The sequence below is a fragment of the Amphibalanus amphitrite genome, unplaced genomic scaffold (assembly GCF_019059575.1).
Source record: "Amphibalanus amphitrite isolate SeventyFive unplaced genomic scaffold, NRLGWU_Aamphi_draft 000021F_arrow, whole genome shotgun sequence".
In the NCBI taxonomy this organism is placed as follows: domain Eukaryota; kingdom Metazoa; phylum Arthropoda; class Thecostraca; order Balanomorpha; family Balanidae; genus Amphibalanus; species Amphibalanus amphitrite.
This window is the reverse complement of record NW_024881517.1, coordinates 1,417,335-1,439,261: the sequence shown is the minus strand read 5'-3', so window position 1 is coordinate 1,439,261 and position 21,927 is coordinate 1,417,335. Positions and strand designations below refer to the sequence as shown.

General features: G+C 49.2%; 1 protein-coding gene across 1 annotated transcript in view; it reads left to right on the top strand.

The window, feature by feature from the left end:
• Window positions 1-1,394: 1,394 nt before the first annotated feature.
• The window catches only part of LOC122391254, a 31,843-nt gene continuing 11,310 nt past the window's right edge, over window positions 1,395-21,927 (top strand). Inside the window, exons 1-2 of the mRNA XM_043385007.1 lie at window positions 1,395-2,137; window positions 2,242-4,208. Of these exons, the coding sequence (XP_043240942.1) occupies window positions 1,395-2,137; window positions 2,242-4,208 (2,710 nt within the window). The remainder of the gene's footprint in view (window positions 2,138-2,241; window positions 4,209-21,927) is intronic.

The window sequence follows — 21,927 nt, the reverse complement described above, 5'->3', positions numbered from 1 at the left end:
TTGCAGGATCTAGTATCCATTATGAGTCTCACAACTTGTATATCTCGGATTTTTCCTAAAGGTCATATGAGGTCAGGTCATTTTCGTGACCTCACCATTATAAGTCAATGGGGAAAAATTCAAACTGCTATTCTGGCACCGGGAACGATCTCCAACTATCTCAAGCACACAGAATCGTGATTTGATGCACTCCTTGCAAGGTTAGATGCGTCACTTTTGCAATGTTGACCTTGCGTGACGTCATTTATGACGTCATCAAGGTCATATTAGTTTTTCGTCAATAACTCCTGATCAAATTGAGCTAGCGAGTCGGGAAAGCCACCAATGGACTCAGGAAGACCTGCCGAATCGAATGATATGCGACATGACCTATTTCGGCCAACTTCGTGACCTGGGGGTGCTGACCTGACCTTGACCTGAGGTCAACACCCCAAGTTGACCTGACTCGGACAAAAAGTATATCATTCGACGCGCCTGAGCGAGGCAAACACGATGCTGCCAAAATCGGCGCTCTGCGGTCGTTTTTTGCGAAGTTATTCACCAAAAACTGAACCGTACCTTGGGGCACTTGACCTGACCTCAGAGGTCACCGGTTGAACTAGGACCTTAAAATCGGGTACCAATCTCTGCGTCTCGTAACGGCGCACACGCTCGTTTTTCCCGCGACGCGCTAGCTCCACCAGGGGCGAAACGGCGAGGGGGGGGGGTCGTACCCGCCCCCCCCCCCCCCTCGGCCGGCGCGTATGTAGAAAACCAATAGGTCCGGCGAGGGTTAAGGTACTGATTAGCTCTGGACATCTTAGAGTTTATGTCACTACTGGTATTTTAGCTAGCGTCTACTACATATACAGTACAGGTCGATGAAAATCGTGATGCAAAATTGAAAAAAATGTGTATTTCAAAATTCCTTAAAATTTATTTTTCTTTTTACCTTACTGCATCATATTGCATATCATTCGACTCGGCTGATGAAGAAGAACACAACGACACCATTTTTGAAGCTCTAGCTTCATTGTCTGTCGCGTTATCTGCAAAAACGTAGTTTGACCCTAGTTGACCTTAAGTGACAATGACTGGCTTTGTCTATGATAACATGTTTATTTTCGAAATTTATCTTTGATCTAGGTGTAAACCAAACCTGCTCAGTACCTATTATCTCATGGAAAACAGTGGTTTAGTGGCATTGCTCTCGGTTGGTGTGTGATGTGTGTGTGATGTGTGAGCCATGGTTCAGCGGGCTTTGGCCCGTAACAGCCGCCGCCCGCCAGGTGTGGAAGTGGGCGGGGCCTGGCCGGCAGTCGGAGTCGTGGGACGGCCGGGAGTGGATGTGCCGCAGTTATGGTCGAGCATTGATATATATATATATACAATCAGTTACAAGCTATTTCGGCAATATGGCCAGTTTTGACGTTAAATTAATCCCAGAGTTCGATGGGTCAGACGGAGCGTGCGTTCTCGAGTGGATAGAGAAGATCGAGATGGTGTGCACGCTCTCCCAGCGCGCAGGAGAAACGGAGACGAGACAAGAGGTCGTCATTCCGCTGAGACTGAAGGGAGGCGCGCTGTCTGTGTATCGCCAACTGCCAGAGGAAGACAGGAAGGACCCACAAAAGATCAAAAACGCTCTTAAAAGGGCTTTCGCGCTTGACAAATTTACGGCCTACGAGCGATTCATGGACAGGAGGCTCCGTGGCGGAGAATCAGTGGACGTTTACGTGGCTGAACTTCAGCAGCTCGCGGCCCTTTTTGGGGGAATGAGCGAGGAAGGCTTGTCCTGCGCCTTTGTGGCTGGCCTCCCGATCGCCGTGAAACAGGTCCTGAAAGCTGGAGCCAGGGTCGACTCGCTGTCTCTCGGCGAGCTCGCAGACCGGGCTCGTGCAGTGCTCCGTGAAGAATCTGAGGCGGCGGCCATGTTGGCCGGCACACGTCGGATGCAGGTGGCGCCGCCCGGCGGCCGCGGCGTCAGGCGGCGGGGGCCGTGCTTCTCCTGCGGTGAAATCGGCCACGTCGCACGGGATTGCCCCCGATCCGAACACCTCGGGAAGAGTCAGCAACAGCCAGCACCGGGACGTGGCGGTCGGCCGGCCCCTGCACGCGAGGGTGGACTCCCCGCCCTGCAATGCTACGGCTGTGGAGTGTGGGGGCACATCGCTGCCCGTTGCCCAAACGGCGAGCGAGGGGAGGCGCCTGCGCCGGCCTCCTCTCGGGACTGAGCTACCTCACCGGCGCGCTTCCAACCAGGGAGCTGGAGATCGGAGGGTCGCGGTGTCGACGTGTGGCACTGATCGACTCTGGGTGCACTCGGACCCTAGTGCACGAGTCGGTGTGCCACCAGTGGCGGAGGAGCGCGGCAGAGGTGATCACAGTGAACGGCCAGCGGCTGCAGTGCGAGGGCGCCGCTGAAGTTCGGCTCGCGGTGCCGGGCTGCCGCGCAGTGGAGGTGAGCGCCCTTGTTATAAGGGAAAGGCCCCTCGGGTTTGCGGTGATCGTGGGAATGGACGCTATCCGGTCGCTGGGGGGAGTGACCGTGCGCTCGCCCTCTGACGTGCAGTTCGGATGCGAGTTATTCGGCTCGAGCGTGAGTGATGTGCAGTTCGGACGTCGGTCGGTGGCGTGTGCTGCCACAGGCGAGGAGACGGGATTGAGAATCGAGAAGGAAGACTTTGTGGTGACGTTCGACCCGACCCGGCGGCGGTGGGTGATGTCGTGGAAGTGGGCTGGCGGCAGAGCGCCGGGTAAGCTGGGCGGCGCGGTGGACGAGTATCCGGTGCCGGAGGAGGCACGCGCCGAGTACGAAGCTGAGCTGGAGAACTGGATCAGAGACGGCTGGCTAAGTGAATATGACGAGGAAGAGCTGGGTCCGGCCATGGGCTCGATACCGCTGATGGCGGTCATGCAGCGGACAAAAGTGAGGCCTGTGATGGACTTTCGATCTCTGAACAAGCACGTGCCAGCCTTCACTGGTGACGCGGATGTTTGTGCAGAGCGGCTACGCCGGTGGCGCCAGATGGGAGCGTCCGTGGCGCTCCTGGACCTGAAAAAGGCTTTCCTTCAAGTTCACGTCGAGAAGGCCCTCTGGCCATACCAGACTGTCTGGTTCAGGGGCAGGAGATACGCGCTGACCAGGATGGGGTTCGGCATCAGCGTCGCCTCGTCGGTGATGCAGGCGGTGCTGGACCTGACCGTGGCTCAGGACCCGCGGGTTGCGGCGGCCGTCTCCACCTACGTGGACGACATCCTGGTAAACGAGGACAAACTGCCTGCCACCCAGGTCGCCGAACACCTCCAAATCTACGGGCTGGAGAGCAAAGCTCCACAGCGAGCGAGCGACGGCACCCGCATCCTCGGGCTGAGAGTCTGGGGAGAGCCCGATGGAGATTTGCGGTGGGGCCGAGACAACGATGTCAAGAACGTGCCGAAGCCGCTGACGAAGCGCAAGGTGTTTTCCATCTGCGGGCAGCTGACAAGCCATTACCCGGTGTGTGGCTGGCTCCGCCCGGCCGCGTCATTCGTCAAACGACTGGCGAATGAAACGGCGAGCCGCTGGGATGACCCCATTGAAGGGGGTCTCGTGCCGCAGCTGGTTGAGGAGCTGGTGGCCAGCGTGAACGCCGCCGACCCAGCCAGGGGGCGCTGGAACGTGAGCGGCGACACAATGACAATATACACCGACGCGAGCTCACTGGCACTCGGTGTGACTGTCGAGGTGGACGGTGAGACGGTGGAAGACGCCAGCTGGCTGCGCCGGGCAGACGACGCGGCTCACATTAATCTCGCCGAACTGGACGCGGTTCTAAAGGGCGTCAACTTGGCCCTTCAGTGGCGAGTCACTGATATGGACATGGTCACAGACTCGCGCACAGTGTGGCAGTGGGTGTCAGACGCGCTCAGTGGCAGGGCGCGTCTCAGGTCCAAGGCGGCGTCAGAAATGCTCATCAGAAGACGGCTATCAACTCTCAAAGCCTTGAAGGATGAGTACGGCCTGAGCATTCGCATCAGGTGTGTGCCCTCAGCAGCCAACAAAGCCGACGCACTGACCCGGGTGCCTGGGAAGTGGCTGCGCGAGCGAGACGCTGCAGGGTCGCTCCCCGATGTGACCGTGGCGCGCAGTATCGCAGCCGCCGTGTCGGCGGACCCGGCCACCGGCGGCCGGCGACAGCTGGCCGGCAGCGCGGCAGACAGAAATCTTCCCGGCTCTGCCAGCGCCGGCCCGGCGGCGGACAGGTCGGCTGAGCCGCCGGCCGCGCCCGGCGAGACCGGAGCGGCGAGCAGCGAGACGCCGACGGCCGCCACCGCTGGCTCGGCCGCGGCGAGTCAATCTACAGGCGAGGACGGCGACTCGACACGGAGAAAGATCAGTGAGATTCACCACACGGCCGGACACCCGGGCGTCCGGAGAACATTTTATTTTGCGAGACGAGTGCTGCCGGGAGTCGCAAAGAGTCTGGTTAGGAGTGTAGTGTCTAACTGTGAACTCTGCCGTTCTATTGATCCTGCGGCTGTGAAGTGGCGGAAAGGGGACCTGAGTGTGGAACGGGTGTGGGACAGAGTGGCGATGGATGTGACCCATGTGCGGGGCAGGGCATATCTGACCTTGATAGACTGCGGCCCGAGCCGGTTCTCCATATGGCGCCCGTTGAGGCTGCAGACGAGCTCTGCAGTGGTCGAGCAGCTGACCTCAGTATTTTTGGAAAGAGGGGCGCCGAGAGAGCTACTGGCCGACAATGACCCCGCGTTCCGCAGCCGAAGGTTTCATGCCTTTGTGACAAACTGGGCGGTACAGCTCCGCTTCCGCTGTGCGCATGTGGCGTCAGGAAACGGCGTGATCGAGAGATGCCATCGTAGCATTAAAGTGATCGCTGCTCGTAAAAACTGTACTGTAGCTGAGGCAGTATACAGATACAATGTTACCCCGCTGAATGACCAGACAGCCGACTCTGCACCGGCAAATATGCTGTACCGATATGAGCTGCGCGTACAAGGTCTCGAAGACCAGGCGACGCCGGTGCCCCGTGTGTGCGAAACGTCTGACGGGGAGGGACGTGGCCGCTCGCTGTATCGCCCCGGGGACAGTGTGTGGGTCCGACCGCCTCGTGCTCGCTGTGACACAAGGTACGGGAGAGGAGAGGTGACTCGTGTCATCTCCGACCAGTGTGTCGAAGTGGATGGGGTGCCGAGACACGTCCGAGAACTACGCCGCCGTTCACGCTCAGAGTGCGGCACCGGTGACGCGGAGAGTGACGAGAGTGATGGTGAGCCGTTAATGCTGATTTGGCCCCGAACTGCAGGAGGGGACGAGCGTGATGGGCGCGGTGAGAGGGACGAGCGTGACCTGCCAGGTGCCGATGGGGATAATGTACATAGCGATGGCGAGGGAGACATGTTCGAGCCGCCGCGCCCGAGAATGTCTGGACGGATCCGTAGGCCGAATCTCCGCTACTCTGAGTGCTGCTGACATGTATGACTTGAAAGTCAGGGGGGAGTGTGTGATGTGTGTGTGATGTGTGAGCCATGGTTCAGCGGGCTTTGGCCCGTATAGTGTTATTTACGGGTTAGCGGGCCGTGATCCGTCTCGCGCGTCGGCTCCTACCCGTAGCGCAGCCGCCGCCCGCCAGGTGTGGAAGTGGGCGGGGCCTGGCCGGCAGTCGGAGTCGTGGGACGGCCGGGAGTGGATGTGCCGCAGTTATGGTCGAGCATTGATATATATATATATACAATCAGTTACAGTTGGGGGTAAGCTTGGCCACTCGCCCGGGGTTACCCCAATGTGCTAATTTTTATTTTAGAACAGCGATATTCGAAAAAATGTCATACTTAAGCCAGCCTGCCTCGTCACCCCTCACTACAAACACTTAAACGGTCCTTACATAACATTCGTATAAATATTAGTTCTGTATGGTATAACATTAACAGTGCAAGATATCTCACTTTTTAGCTAAAAACCCTTAAAATATCATTTTTGCGCTATAACTTACACAATATGCAATTTTTGTCAGCCTTAACTTTTTTGCTGGCGTTACCTTAGCTGCCACGCTGAAAGGACAAACAGTTGAGCATTTTATTGTGAGTAATTTAGCCGGAAACGGGGTGGCCGGGCTTCCCCCGGCTTCCCCTATAGACTATTGCATTTGCATGTTTTAGCGTTAGATACAGCGGGCGACCGGCGAACTGAACGTCTGCCTGCATTATTCATCTGACAAGCTGTCAGGAGGACTTCTGGTCAGTGTCATGCCTATTCGAATCGATGCGGCGCCATGATGTACGAGTATTGCAATGAGCCATGGAGGGGCGCTCCTTTTCTAGTTAGGCCGGGAAGTACCCGGCGTGCAGCCCAGCAATGCAGACACGGGCAGCCCGTAAAACGCCCACGCAAGGAGCCGCTGACGTCATCCTGGCGAGTGTCGGGCGGTCGGCCGGGGCCGCGGCGAACGCACCCACTGCACTGGCTTGCGGCGGCTAGTACCGACTACCGAGCACCGAATACCCAGGCCTGCAGATCTGCGGAGACGTTAGACGGGGAGCACGGGTGTGGACGCTATGACAGGAGTCGGGCCCGGTGAACAGTGTCATTTGTCGCTGGGTGTCGCGGGGACATGAGTGATCTTCCCAGCGCGAGCCAACCGGCAGGTCCCTTGAGCGCTCCGTCCGCGTTCCGCCACTATCTGAGCTGGCATCCTGCCGCGCGAGTCGACGGACGGAGGCCTGCCACGAAATGTCAGAGCCGACAGAGACCGGCGAGGGATGCGGCCGTCGTGCCCCGGTCGGGATGCTTGCATTCCGGCCTTATGTAAACATGCATGCTCCCCGAACGTCAACGTCCGTCCAACCTACCCCCGTGCGCAAGACATTAGCGTAGGACACTTAGCGTGAGAAATGAGCGCGATAAGTGCACCACTTTTATAGTGACTCAGTGAGCGCTGTTGGTGTGACATTTCTCCGAGTGGTTGTAAAGTTACTCCTACCCAAGCGCCCTTCAGGCACTCCTTCTGCTGGAGTTCCATACCGACTTTTCACATTGTGCATACATACTCGTAGATATACTTGAGGTAGCTTGGTAGTCATTAAAAATACTTTTTTAAATAAATCACGTCCATTTGTTGTAGATTAACCCTATTAGTGGCAGGCTCCTGGCTACCCCTATTAGTGGCAGGGGGCTGTTTACGACCCCCCCCCCCCCTGATATCTCGAGATCTAACGGGCCGATTTTCAAAATTCAAACGGCATTCGATTTCGCTCAACGTGATCTACATTTCTAAAAAAAAAAATTAAAAATGTCAATAGGGGGGTAGAGGAGGGTAAAAACGGGCAAATTGCAGATACATTTTAGACTGTTTATCACAGCCAGGTTTCAGAACCAATCTTAACGCAACTTTTGCCGATCGATAGAGAATGAACCAGGAATTCACATGGATCCTAAAAATATGCATTTTCAAAAATCATAGGCGGATACAGATCATTGAGATTGGGGGTACACAAAAAGTATAGTAAATAAGGTTTTTGTTGGTACTGTTTCTAAAAAGGGTGGTAATGGTCTTGTTATGTTACAATTTTCTTATGAGAGAACGACTACAATTGCATTGGTCATGCATAGGCGGTGTCAGGGCACCTATGTTGGGAGGTAAAACATAACCACCCTTTTTGGACGCCTGGATCCGCCTATTATGGCAAAAACGTGTCAAAAGAGGATGCACAATAACTTTGTATATGCTATCACATGATACCTTTCATTCACTGTTCGTAAAACTGGTGCATACAGTTATAATACATCAGCATCGTGATCTTCGCCCAAATGACTCGCTTCACGAATAGGACCCCCCAATTCCCAGTGCTCTGGAGCCGCCCCTGGTAAAGTTATGAACTTGAAATTTTCAGGGAATGTGCCCAATTTAGTTTTAGGAAAAGTCAGAAAATTTCAGCATCGTAGCTTCAGCGGTTTCGGAGATATTCCCGAAAAACCTGAGGGGTGGATGAAAACAACCCCCCCTGCCACTAATAGGGTTAAGACTAGGTATATTTGTAGTTATAAGTACCTACTGTTATATTTACAGGCCGCTCCATGCACTGGACCTCGCATGTGGGTTGCGAGTTTTTGGATTTCGGGTTTCTTAAAAAAAAATACGCTCTGTGTGTTGAGTGACGCGCACCATCATGTAACAACCCAGTCTGCATATTTTTAGCATGCAAGCCAACTTTCATCGCATTCCAAAAGTTGATTTTGAGTCAACTTTCGATTTTCCTCGCTCCGAGGGCTGCGAGTTTTGGTGTATTTTGTTGAAGTCGAATTTTGGTTCGTTGTGCTGTTATTGCGATAATATGCAATTTTCTGCAAGGTTGTACCGGCTTCACTGCATTCACGTAGTGACCATAAGAGAATGGTTTAATCACTCCATGAATGAGTATTTTACCCGCGAATCCAAAACTCGCAGACTCGCAACCCGCATGCAAGGTCCAGTGTGGGGCGGCCTTAAACCTTGCCGAACCTATTGGTTTTCTACATACGCGCCGGCCAAGGGGGGAGGGGCGGGCCGGGTATGACCCCCCTCGCCGTTTCGCCTCTGGTGGAACTACCGCGTCGCGAAAAAAAACGAGCGTGTGCGCCGTTACGAGACGCAGAAATTGGTACCCGATTCTAAGGTCCTAGGTCAACCGGTGACCTCTGGGGTCAGGTCAAGTGCCCTAAGGTACGGTTCAGTTTTTGGTGAATAACTTCGCAAAAAACTGCCACAGAGCCGCGATTTTGGCAGCATCGTGTTCGCCTCGCTCAGGAGCGTCGAATGATATAGGTACTACACCTTTTTGCGTTAGCTTTTGACCATTGGGCAAAACATTTGTACACATTCACCATATAGATGGCGCTACAAATGGGCGGTTGGTCAAAAAGAATCACCATTGTGCAAAACTGTTCGGCGATCCTTCTCTACAACTCGACATTGAGCGAATGGTTCAACATTGTGCAAAACAAATCGTCAATAGTCGAAACTATTCGTCATTGAGCAGCCGGGAATTCATGATTAGCCAAAATCGTCTATGGAAATTTCAGCATTCATAAAACAGATCAGCAATGATCAAAACAAATGATCGTGTGCACTGGCGGCCGCAAGGGGTATGGAGCAGCTCATGGGGCCCAATCCTTGACATTTCCCTCATATAACCGAGTGGATGATAGAACAGGCACACCGGGCGGCCAGTAAGTGTTCACTGGACGAGACCGACCTCAGCCGGCACACCCAGCATATACGTTCGGCTGAGCCCGGGAGCTCACCATATTTATTTGTGCGCATAAGTCCCACACCAAACAGATAAGCAACACCTTGCACTCATTCTAAGTCAGCTAAACGGTATTGCCTTGGGGCTCGAAATGAGATAGGCCTCATAAATTGGCGAAACCTTGCCCTCGTGAGGGAGTTGCAGGATACCAAGGCGACCGTCATGGCATGGATGTGCACGGCGTTCGTCAGCCTTCACCATGAGGACAGTTTGCTTATTCGATGTGCCAATAAAGAGCTCGTCTTTGAATAGGCTATTTACATAATTATAACTTTGGTACATAATATGTAAAGTGCCCACCGACCAACGTAGGCGTGCTAGGTTGGAATGGTATGGTGCATTGACGGAAATGACTTCAATGCATGCATTTCACATATTGAATTCAGCTGTATGTATGGCATTGCAGGCAAAACATTGCAAGCAAAAACAAAAACCCGAAGAGCACATTGTTTTTTTCTTGTTGACACTTGACTAAATGACGTCAAAGGTAATTTTAAACAAAAAATGTCGGCGGCATTGATTGGCAATGCTTGCCGGTAAGATAAACGTACTGCATGGCTTGACTGACAATAACCGTAGGTACTGTTCCATTTAGAAAGAAGCTATGGAACGGCTGACTTATTGCTTAGAAATGCCCATAATGTTCACGCTCAAGTGGTGAATGGTCGAGGTGTGTTAAATCCATTATAAAAAAACAGCCTGGATATCCATTTATTCTGTTTTGAACATTGCTGAAGTGATATCACTAAATGCCGAGGAGTTTTGCTCATTGCCAAAGTCATGGCGAAGTGTCAAACTGTTTTGCAGATCTCTCATTTCAGTGTTCAATCTGTTTTGTCGAATGCCTGAAATGAAACACACGACGCCGGAATAGTTGTGCTCAATGCCGATTGTCGAAACGGCTCTTCAAACAGTTATGGCCAATGGTTGAATTCAATTGCAAAAAGGTGTATTTGTTTGGGTGAGGTCAACTTAGGGTGTTGACCTCAGGTCACGGTCAGGTCAGCGCCCCCAGATCACGAAGTTGGTCACAAAAGAGGTCACGTTGCATATCATTAGATTCGGCAGGTCTTCCTGAGTCCATTGGTGGCTTTCCCGACTCGCTAGCTTAGTTTGATCGGGAGTTATTGACGAAAAACTAATATGAGCTTGATGACGTCATAAATGACGTCACACAAGGTCAACATTGCAAAAGTGACGCATCTTACCTTGCAAGGAGTGCATTAACACTCGCACCGACGGGGGTCTGCGCCAACTTCGTACCGACGGGGGGGGGGGGAGGGGCGGATGACCGCCTGAGATCTCGAGAACGAAGCAAGATAGCGACAAGCTGTAAACGGCATGGGATACGCACGGAGAAGGTCTACAATTTTTACAAAGGTCATTTTCAGGTCAGGTCAAAGATGACGTCACAGGGGTCAAAAAAGTCAAAATGGCGGCGCTAGATATTGAGAGTTTTTCTCGAATAACTTTCGAATTAGTCAAGATAGGAACAAACTAAGGGCATTATCGTGATCCTCTCGTCAATCCGCATCGAATGATATATATGTTGACCTCGAAAGGTCAAGGTCAAAGGTTGACCTCAGGTCACGTGACCTCGAGGTCATCATGTATATCATTCGATGCGTCTTGACGAGCTGAACACAATGAGACCATCCGCGCGGCTGTATCTTGTTCCTGTACGGAGTTATTGGCAAAAAACCTTTGGTGACCTTTGATGACGTCACATGACCTCACAGCTGCCAGTGCCCAACAGCAAAACAGACCTCAAGGTAGTGAAGGTTGATCGTATATGAAGTCATGCATGGTATATGGGGCCATTCCGACCCGTTTTAGTGGTAAAAACAGGGAGTTGATTTTTCCCCCATTGACTTATAATGGGGAGGTCGAGAAATTGACCGGACCTTAGGTCACCGATATCAAAATTCCGAGATAAACAAATTGTAGCTACTAATGACCTAATAACATCCTGCGACTTTCAAAGGACTCCGACATCTACTGTAGCTCTGGCACGGTGACAAAGTTGCAAAAAAGTGACTTGAGGTTGGGTCCTTCAAAGTGACCTGGTGACCTGACCTTAACCCTCGCCCCGTGGGGGGAGGCATTTTGCCCTTCCCCTGTGGTTTTTCCTAAATAGCAAGAAAACGGCGGCGTGCAGCGCCGCCAAATTTTCAGTACCTTCCCGGGCATCAATTTGACACCTTCACACCAAATTTCAAGTCTTAGGTCACCTTAGGTCAGAAGTTACTGAAGTCAAACTGAGGTCATGTTCGAGCAAAAATGAGCAAAAAACATGCAATCTTGAAACGCTCACCAAATCTACAGTTATCAAGCAATTTCAAAGTTCTTTATATGGTCTAGTAGACAAAAAGCGGCGCTACAAAACTGCTATCTCGGATTTTCAAAAGTTTGGTTTTTGACCCCAAAAAATTCAAGAAATTGATTTTTTTAGAAAAATTAAAAAAAATCAAAAAAATCCGAATTTCGGAAAAACCGGAATACATGTGATAGTCGCTGTGCTCTTCTATATACATACCAAATTTCAGATCGATATCTCGTTTTTTGGCCAAGTTATAGCGAAAAAAACTGTTCACAAATGATGACGTCAAATTTTTGAACTCATTTTTTTTTAGCGATTTTAGACCACGTACGGCCGATAGGCGTTATCACTAGTGTATTCGCGGCCATTGGGGCGACGTAAGAAAAGAAGAAAACATCTGGCCCCAAGAACTTTGAATTATCAGTTAGTATGCAAATTTTCCTTGATGTGTAGAGATTCTACGAATAATTATTACAGAAAATTGCATTAAAAATTTTCATATTATGTTTTTTCCATCGTTTGAACAATATATTCTTTTACTAAGCTAGAAACACTGATTATAAATAGTTCCAGCATCATCTTCAAGAACAATAAGGAAGGCTTGAAGTGAATACAATAATTTAAACGGTTTTGTTAGATGCGAAGATCACTTCAAAAATTGCCTGTAGAAATATTGAAGGCAAAAGTTCACCTTTTTCACAAGACGGATGTCTATAAACCTATTCAACGTGTGACAACTCAGCCGGTATTTCGTCGCCTACAGCCCAGCTTTCCCTAGTGACCGCTAGAGGCGCTGCTATCGATGTCCACCCGCACCGCCTAACGCAAAACAAAGACCACCATTGAAGTCCCCGTGACGAGCTGCATCGATTCGATGCCCATTTTATGCAAAAATATCAACTTTGAAATTTGACCTAATTTGACCTGACCTTGACCTGACCTTGACCAAAACGTGACCTAAGCTGGCCCCGAAGGCTGCCTGACCCACATAATCGCATTTGTCATGAAAATGGACCATAAAACATGTATCACACGACACTTTCATATTGTGACCCCCCAGTGACCTGACTTCTGTGACCTGACCTGGTATCAGTGACCTCAAATAGCAAAATATGTGTTTGAAGAACATTTCCCCATCGATGATTTTCAATGAAATGCATTTTACTCGATTTTACGACGCATTTCTTGAAATGCCTGTAAACGGTGAAAATTGGACCTTTGAGCTGACCTGTGACGTCATCGGTTTGACCTAGGTCAATAACATTGGGTCACAAGGTAGTTCCCTGATATGGCTATCCAACACCGTTTGCCGCTTGTCGCTAGGTTGCGTGGTTCTCGAGATCTTAGGGGGGGGGGGCAAAATGCCCCCCCCCCCCTCCCCAACAGGGCGCGTTGCTCGGCAGAGCCCAACGGGGCGCGGGTTAAAAGGTAGGAGGTTCAAACTTGCACACCATGTGTAAAATTGATGAGAGAATAGTCGTACCAAATTTCGCGGCGCTACGCGCCGCGGTGTTCCCGCTATTAGCGAAAAACCTCAGGGGGGGGGGGGCGGGTATCCGCCCCCCCCGTCGGTGCGCGTGTTAAATCATGATTTTGTGTGCTTGAGATGTTGGAGATCTTTCCCGGCGCCAGAATAGCAGTTTTCATTTTTCCCCATTGACTTAACCTCCAATGACCTTTAGGAAAAATCCGAGACATATAAGTTATGAGACTTGTAATGGATACTAGATCATGCATGTTTCATTTCCCTGTGAAAGCTCCTCTGGCAGTGAGGGCGTTGCGAAGTTGCGACATCTGAAGACCGTGCAGAGTTTCACTTATGACGTCATAGGTCAGTGACCTGACCTGACCCGAAAATGCGGTTGGGGTCAAAAGATCTGACTTGAATCAAAGGTCAAGTATGCCAAGTTTTAGCTTTCTATCGCCAGCGTGTTCGGAGCTATCGCGAAAAAAAAAGCTGTGGGGGACGGCACCCCCCTCGGCCGGCGAGGGTTAACCCTCGCCCGTATTGGTGTTTTTCGAGCCGCGAACGTATAAGGGGGGGGGGGGTCCGTTGGGGTCATAGGTCAGTGACTTGACCTAGGTCAGTGCAAGGGGGGAGGGTCCGTTGGACCCCCCTTGCCGTTTCGCCCCTGATCGAGCTAGAGCTTCGCGGAAAAAACGAGCGTGGGGTCAAAAATTTCACACATTGTCCAAAATTGATGTACAAAAAGCTACCCCGAGCGGCGTTTATTTACACGCAAAAAACGTGACAGGGTGGTAACATATGCCCCCCCCCCCCCACTGCACGGTAGGCGATCGGGCCGGTCTAGCCTCCCGAAACCTCAAAGACACTTTTTTTTCCGAAAATTGGAAAACAACTCATACTAGTCGACAGAAAATTCATCAAAGATTACGATTATAGTTCGTTTTTTTTTTCAAAAGGACGCTGGTTCCAAGTATGTTTTTCGAACAAGCACGTGTTTTAGCCGCCAAAACGAGCAAAAACTGAACCTGAGAAAATCGAACGTCGACTAATTTTAACATGTGATTTCTTCCCGATAATTTCCATATATGCGTTTTGGAACCAGATATGGGAACAGTGGTGACGTCATGCTGTCGAACATGCATTGCAATGTAACGTATAACTATCATGGACGGAACCGCTTACTCGATTATGCTCGGCAACAGTGAAAAACTAAGTTTCACCCAAATTCGTTGACACTTGTCCCATTGCACGGACATTTGGGTGCACGGACGTATAAATAAACTGGACCCGCAACCACCTCCATTCAGGTGAAGCCGACAAGGCGCCATTTTACGTTGCCAAAAAACCGTGCTCTGGAAGGTCATCGAGCCAATACAATTAGAATTGCGTCCAAACGGATGATCGGATCGAGATGCTGGTGGTACCGTTCGACGGGTAATTCCTTGAGGCAGGTGATGATGGATGCTACATGTCACCCGGTGTCACATGGCGCGTGCCACGTGCCGACAAACTTACAAAGGGCAAAAACCTTTAAGCGACGCTTCAAATCAAACGAAGGGCGGCACAGGTGCCAAACTCACAGGTCACATGTCCCAGTGTTCGACCACTAACATATGGTATGCTCGGCATCAGGGGGTGCGGAATGCACGCGCTAGTGGCGAAAAACATGTTTTGAGGAGGCATCCTCCAATTCCGGAAAACCTTGACCTAGGCACACCAAATTTGGCACACTGACACTACTGGACACGCGCTTTAAGGTGCTGTACAAATAGGCGTGCTGGGGTACACGGTGCACGTGCTGTGCACGTGCAAACCTTTTGATGTTGCACTCCAGGTGTCACATATGCGGGTAGGGCGGGTAGCGCTGGCAAGCTCAAAGTGCCAAATTTACACAGGCCACCCAGAATGTATTCCAGTATAGTTAGGTATTGAGCATATCCATCTCCTGGTGGCCCCCAAAGGTGCGCTCTGCACGTGCAAAAAAATATCCGCGCCGGGCGGTGGGGATGCTTGGACACCCTATGTGGATTTATGTAAATATCTCGAAAACGGCGTTGTGTAACGCCGCCGTTTTTGGCACACCTTTTCATACATCTTTTTCACACATGCTGTGTTACTTTAAGACTTAGGTCACTCAAGGTTAGGTCATCAGGTTACGTCCAAGTGACCTTACCTTAGGAAAAGTTATAGTGCCCGTCATAGCTACACAGACTGAACAATCGGTTTAAAACGTGCAGCGATTGATAAGAGCAACAGTATATGCGTAGAGTACCTCTACCTCGGAATTTCAATCAGTGGCGGCGGAACACCTTCAATTAAAGGGGGGCACTGCCGACTTTTGGTCCCATTCTATGGGACCTATGCCCATAACATTACCCATTCTATGGGCTATGTTAAAATGCCAAAATTTAAATCAAAGGGGGCACGGTGCCCCGGTGCTCCCTCGTTCCGCCGCCTATGATTTCAATATCACTTGCTTGCTCAATGCTCATTGCTCAGCTCGTATTGTAAGAGCACTGCGGCACAGCATAGATGCAGGCGCTTTGCTACTGCCATCTATGGGTGAAAGATGAAGATAATGGTTATTGCGGTACAGTATTACTGCAGGCGCAAACAACGTAGATAACAAAGATGCCTAAGCTGCGCTGGCCGGCGATTGAGGCGTAAATTTGCGTTGCTGGGTAGCAAAAAAGGAGCCCGAATTTGACAACATAAATGATTTGCCGTGCTAGTGGTCTGAGGTCGCAAAATCAACAGAACCCCAGGTCAGTGATATTGAAAGTTCGAGGTAGAGGTAGGTACTCTACGTATATACTGTTGCTCTTATCAATCGCTGCACGTTTTAAACCGATTGTTCAGTCTGTGTAGCTATGACGGGCATTATAATTTTTCCTAAGGTAAGGCCACTTGGACGTAACCTGGTGACCTAACCTTGAGCGACCTAAGTCTGAAAGTTATGCAGCATTTGTGAAAAAGATGTATGAAAAGGTGTGCCGAAAACGGCGGCGCTACACAACGCCGTTTTCGAGATATTTAGGTACATAAATCCACATAGGGTGTCCAATCATCCCCACCGCCCGGCGCGGATATTTTTTTTGCACGTGCAGAGCGCACCTTTGGGGGCCACCAGGAGATGGATATGCTCAATAACTACGCTGGAATACATTCTGGGTGGCCTGTGTAAATTTGGTACTTTGAGCTTGCCAGCGCTACCCGCCCTACCCGCATATGTGACACCTGGAGTGCAACATCAAAAGGTTTGCACGTGCACAGCACGTGCACCGTGTACCCCAGCACGCCTATTTGTACAGCACCTTAAAGCGCGTGTCCAGTAGTGTCAGTGTGCCAAATTTGGTGTGCCTAGGTCAAGGTTTTCCGGAATCGGAGGATGCCTCCTCAAAACATGTTTTTCGCCACTAGCGCGTGCATTCCGCACCCCCTGATGCCGAGCATACCATATGTTAGTGGTCGAACACTGGGACATGTGACCTGTGAGTTTGGCACCTGTGCCGCCCTTCGTTTGATTTGAAGCGTCGCTTAACCCGCGCCGGGCCGGTGCTCTGAGATTCCGCGCCGGGCCGGGGGGGGGTGTCTGAACACCCCCCCCGTCTAACTCGGCTCCTGGGCCACGTAGCGACATGCGGTAAGCGGCAATCGAAAGAACGTCTAAAATAAGGACGAAAACACTTCGGTCATTTTTTGGGTCAGGTCAAAGGTCAGGTCACCAGAGGTCACCAAAGGTAAAATGTTGACTATTTCAACATTTTGGAAACTGCCAACGGCTATCTCGGGAACCGATAGAGCTACAGCGCCGCGGAAAAGCGCATTCGATAGCCCTTTTACAGATCTTTCTGAGTAATGCTCTCAGATTTGACCTCAGGTCAACGGTTTAGCCTCCAGAGGGCAAAAACTTCAAAAATAGCCGTTTTTACGAAAAGTGTTTTTTTGGCAATAACTTTTGACTCAAAAGAGCCATGATATTACTTTTGCCAGCATCGTGTTCCTCTCGTCGAGACGCGTCGAATGAACTATAATTTGACCTTGAAAGGTCAGCTTGAAAATTTGACCTCAGGTCAAGGTCATGACCTGACCGGAAAAGGTCATGTTGCATATCAGTCGATCCGCAACGTCGAGCCGAACACATCTTAGGCGTTTTCAGCGCTCTAGCACGCCTCTATCAGAAGTTATTAGCGAAAAACTGATAGATTCTGTTCGTGACCTGAGATGACCTCGGGGACATAACGAGGGGTCACAGTTGCCATTTTCCGGTTCAGTGTGTCAATTGTACCTATATCTCGATGTTTGAGAGTGTCTAGAATAGCATTCGTGCAAAACAGACGCTTTTCAATTTTCTCCCGTTGACTTATAATGGAGAGGCCGCAAAATTGACCTGACCTTAGGTCACCGATATCAAAATTCCGAGATATACATTTTGTAGATATAGTTGCTCTTATTAATCGCTGAAAGTTTCAAGGCAATCGATTAATCGGTGTAGCTATGACGAGCATTCCTATTTTTTCTGAGGTGAGGTCACTTGGCGTGACCTGGTGACCTAACCTAAGGCGACCTGGGTCTGAAATTTTCACAACATGTGCGGAAAAGATGCACAAACAGGTGTGCCAAAAACGGCGGCGCTCCGCGCCGCCGTTTTTGAGATATCTGCGAAAAACCGCAGGGGGGGGTGTTCAAACACCCCCCCCGGCCCGGCGCGGGTTAAAGGTTTTTGCCCTTTGTAAGTTTGTCGGCACGTGGCACGCGCCATGTGACACCGGGTGACATGTAGCATCCATCATCACCTGCCTCAAGGAATTACCCGTCGAACGGTACCACCAACATCTCGATCCGATCATCCGTTTGGACGCAATTCTAATTGTATTGGCTCGATGACCTTCCAGAGCACGGTTTTTTGGCAACGTAAAATGGCGCCTTGTCGGCTTCACTATCTTCCATAGTAGGTCCATTGGGATTGTCAGTCCAGTTTATTTATACGTCCGTGTTTGGGTGCCTGCTGCCACCAGTGACGTCATTATAGTATGTTCATTTTTAAGAAACAATTTACAGCTACTTACCGTGCACAATTTCAAATCGATTATTTTTTCGGTAAGAAATTCTTGGCCAGACACTGAAGCTGCCAAAACTCACGTGAGAGCTTCGATATTGCACTTTGAGCCAGCGTCCTTTTGAAAAAGAACGAACTATAGTGCATTTGCATGGCTCAGGAGACATTTTTTCGTAGACAAAAGTATCGTTAAAGACAGCGTTCCGTAACACTTCATAAGGGGGATAATCACAGCCGATTTTTACGCTCTTTGAATATTTTGCGGAACGATGAAATTGCTAGGTGTTGAGCATCCATTTTGCATGGAAAGTGAGATTTAGATGTTTAGACGTTTCCGCCATAAAAAGCAAGTAGACAAAATCAGTTCAAAATGTCTTATAATTAGGTTAACTTTTTATATTTTTTTCTACCACTGAACATTACGCTCACTGAATTAACCAAGCCCAGCAAAAAACGTTTTACGAGGATGAACTGAATATAATGATGTATCGCATGCACTACGACTTTATCTATCAGGGGAGCCAGTGAAATTTTGCAGCCACTTGCAGCCCTGGCATCCAGACACTTTTTTCTTCTAAGGGTTGGCCGTGGCTTGGTGCACTTGAGCACAAGTGGTAAATGCCCCAAAGGGTGTTTTCGCGATAGCTCAAAACGCCCAGGCAATAGAGAGCTGCAACTTGGCATACCTAACCTTTGATGCACGTTGGATCTTGTGACACCAACCGCACTTTCAAGTCAGGTCAGGTCACTGACCTATGACGTCATAAATGAACCTCTGCACGATCCTCAGATGTCGCAAACTTGCAACGCTCTCAGTGCCAGAGTAACTTTCACAGGGAGGTGAGACTTGCAGGACTTATTGTCCTTTAGAAGTCTTACAACTTCAATATCTCAGATTTTTCCTAAATGTCACATTAAGTCAGGTTGGTCACGTGACCTCACCTATAAGTCAATGGGGAAATATGTAAACTGTTATTTTGGCGCCAGGAATGATATTCAATTGTGTCAAGTACATGGAATCGTTACTTCATGCACTCCTTGCAAGAGCTGATGCTGCATTTTTGCATTGTTGACCTTACATGACGTCATTTATGACGTCACTAGGGTCATACGAGTTTTTCGTCAATAACTCCTGATCAAATTGAGCTAGAGAGTCGACAAGGTCACCAATGGACTCCGGAAGACCTGCCGAATCGAATGATATGCCATATGACCTTCTTCGAACAACTTCGTGATTTGATGACCTCTGACCTGACCTTCACTCGAGGTCAACACCTTACGGTGACCTCACCTGAACAAAAAGTATACCATTCGACGCGCCTGAGCAAGGTGAATACGACGATGTCAAAATCGTGGTTCTGCGGCCATTTTTTGCGAAGTTATTTACCAAAAACCAAAACCGCTGCTTGGGTCACGTTATGAAATGGGGCCTTCCCGGCCGACATTTACGCTGTTTCATGATATGTATACATTGGTAGGGCATAATCGTTTGAATAAAAAGTTGGTTTGGAAGCAATTTTCTACGGAGGTACACACCATTTCAATGTCCTACCCAGCTCATATAGCCATAAATTTCGACCTACCCTCAAAAGTATTCATGCGTTATTCGAGCGGCAATTAGGCAAATTGCAAGCTCGCCACAGAGCACAAATCCTAAAAGAGATAGTCCTTATTTAACCCGCGCGGGGCTGGGGGGGGGGGGTAAATTTTACCCCCCTCGCGAATTTTTGCAATATCTCAAAAACGGCGGCGCGCAGCGCCGCCAAGCTTTCAGTACCTTTTCTTACATCAATTTGACACGTTCCCTGAAAATTTGAGCGAAATCCGTCGGGAAATTTTTGAAAAATTGACGTTTTAGTGACGTCATGTTCGCCATTTTCGCCTCAAAAACGGCAAAAGTTCAAACGCCGCTAACATCTTCATTTTTAAAGGAATCAAGGCGTAACAAAAAAGGATATACGTAGTTCTACTTTGTCTATCAAATGGCTATCTCGGTTTTTTGAAAATGTTGGATTTTAGCCCAAATTTTTCCAAAAAACTGATTTTTTTGGGAAAATAGCTATAAAATCCAAAATTTTGAGTGTATCGAAAAAACCGGAATATATGTCAGAGAAGTGGTCTATGTGTACCTACATACCAAGTTTTAGAAGAATCGGTTCAAAAATGTGGGAGTTATTCAAAATTGTATGACGGCACGACACACAAAAATTTTGAAAAATGATTTTTTTGGAAGTTCTAGACCTCGTACGGAAACGAAAATAGCACCATTCGACTCGCCGTGAAAAACTGCATCAGATAGACACCTTTTTAGGCCTTAGCAACCAACTTCAAAATTTGACCTCACTTGACCTGACCTTGACCTGACCTCGACCTGAAATTCATCCAGAGGTGGTCCATATCACTTATTGAGTGTGCCTATTGAATTCTATGAGTAAAATGACCCATAAAACATGTGTCGCACATGCCCTTTTCTATATTTTGTGTTTGGTGACCTGACCTGACCTGACCTGACCTTGACCTTGACCTCTGAATGATATTGTATGCAACGAATATTGTCTTGGTAGCCTAAGAACACGTTTTGGGAGATCAGTCTCAGTCCATGACTCCATTCTTCGGCAACTACGGTGCAAGGCCGATACTGTAGGAACTTGCAATTTGTACCCTTGACCTGACCTTGACCTTGACCTCAAACTTAAAATTAAGTACATGTTTTTAGTTGTTCGTGATGAGATCTTTCGATTGGCGTTTGAATTTTCCAAATCGGACCATTAGTTCGGGAGATAACAGGGGGGGTAAAATTTACCCCCCCCCCCAGCCCCGCGCGTTCGGCTGGAGACCCCAGCCCCGCGCGGGTTAAAACATATGCTCATTGGATATTCAAGAAGGTTGCTCCTAAATATCGTGGTTCTAGCTTCAAAAACATGGATGTTATGAATGCCGATAGGTTTCGCGAGGCTATACCGGCCGGATCGCCCACTGTGCACTGGGGCGAAGGTTAACAAATCAGTTAATCCGGGCCCCACTGGGGGGGGGGGGCTATTCATAGCCCCCATCCCGTTTTTCTGCAATAACTTCCAAACCGCTTGACGTATCGACGCCAAACTTTCAGACCTTCGGCTGCATCAATTTGACACCTTGTGTCAAATTATGAACTTCGTAGCTACCATAGGTCGGCCGGAAATGACGTCAGAGTGACGTCATGTTCGGCCGATTTCGACGCAAAACATTGAACCACGGCAATCGCTCGCAAGAGCTGTTTTTAAGCTAGATCCAATTTCTTCGCATGAATGGACTCAAAATAGACCGCGCTATCAAACTGCTATCTCGGATTTTCAAAATTTTGAGCATTTTGAATATTTCATATCATTAAATTCAAAATTTATATTTTCATATTTTTTCAAAAAGTTTTGACTTTTTGAAGAAAAAAAAACGGAATATATGTGATAGAACGCATGCTTATGACTAACTCTAGCAAGTTTTAGCTAAATATCTTAAAAAATGGCCAAGTTATACGCATTATTGCAAAACTTTCACAATTATTAATTTTTCAAATCAATTTTTCAGCACGTAGTTGACATCGTACATCAATATAAATAGCACCATCGTGTTCCTGAGCTCAAACTGCATCCAATAGACACCTTTTTGTTGAAAAATGTTAACATCAAAATGTGACCTTTTTTGACCTGAAAGTGACCTGAAAGTGACTGACCTAAGCTAAATTCGACTCAAAATGACCTCAAATGACACAGACGACATCAAATTCGAAATATATGGCCTAAATGGACCGTAAAACATGTGTCACGTGATCGACGC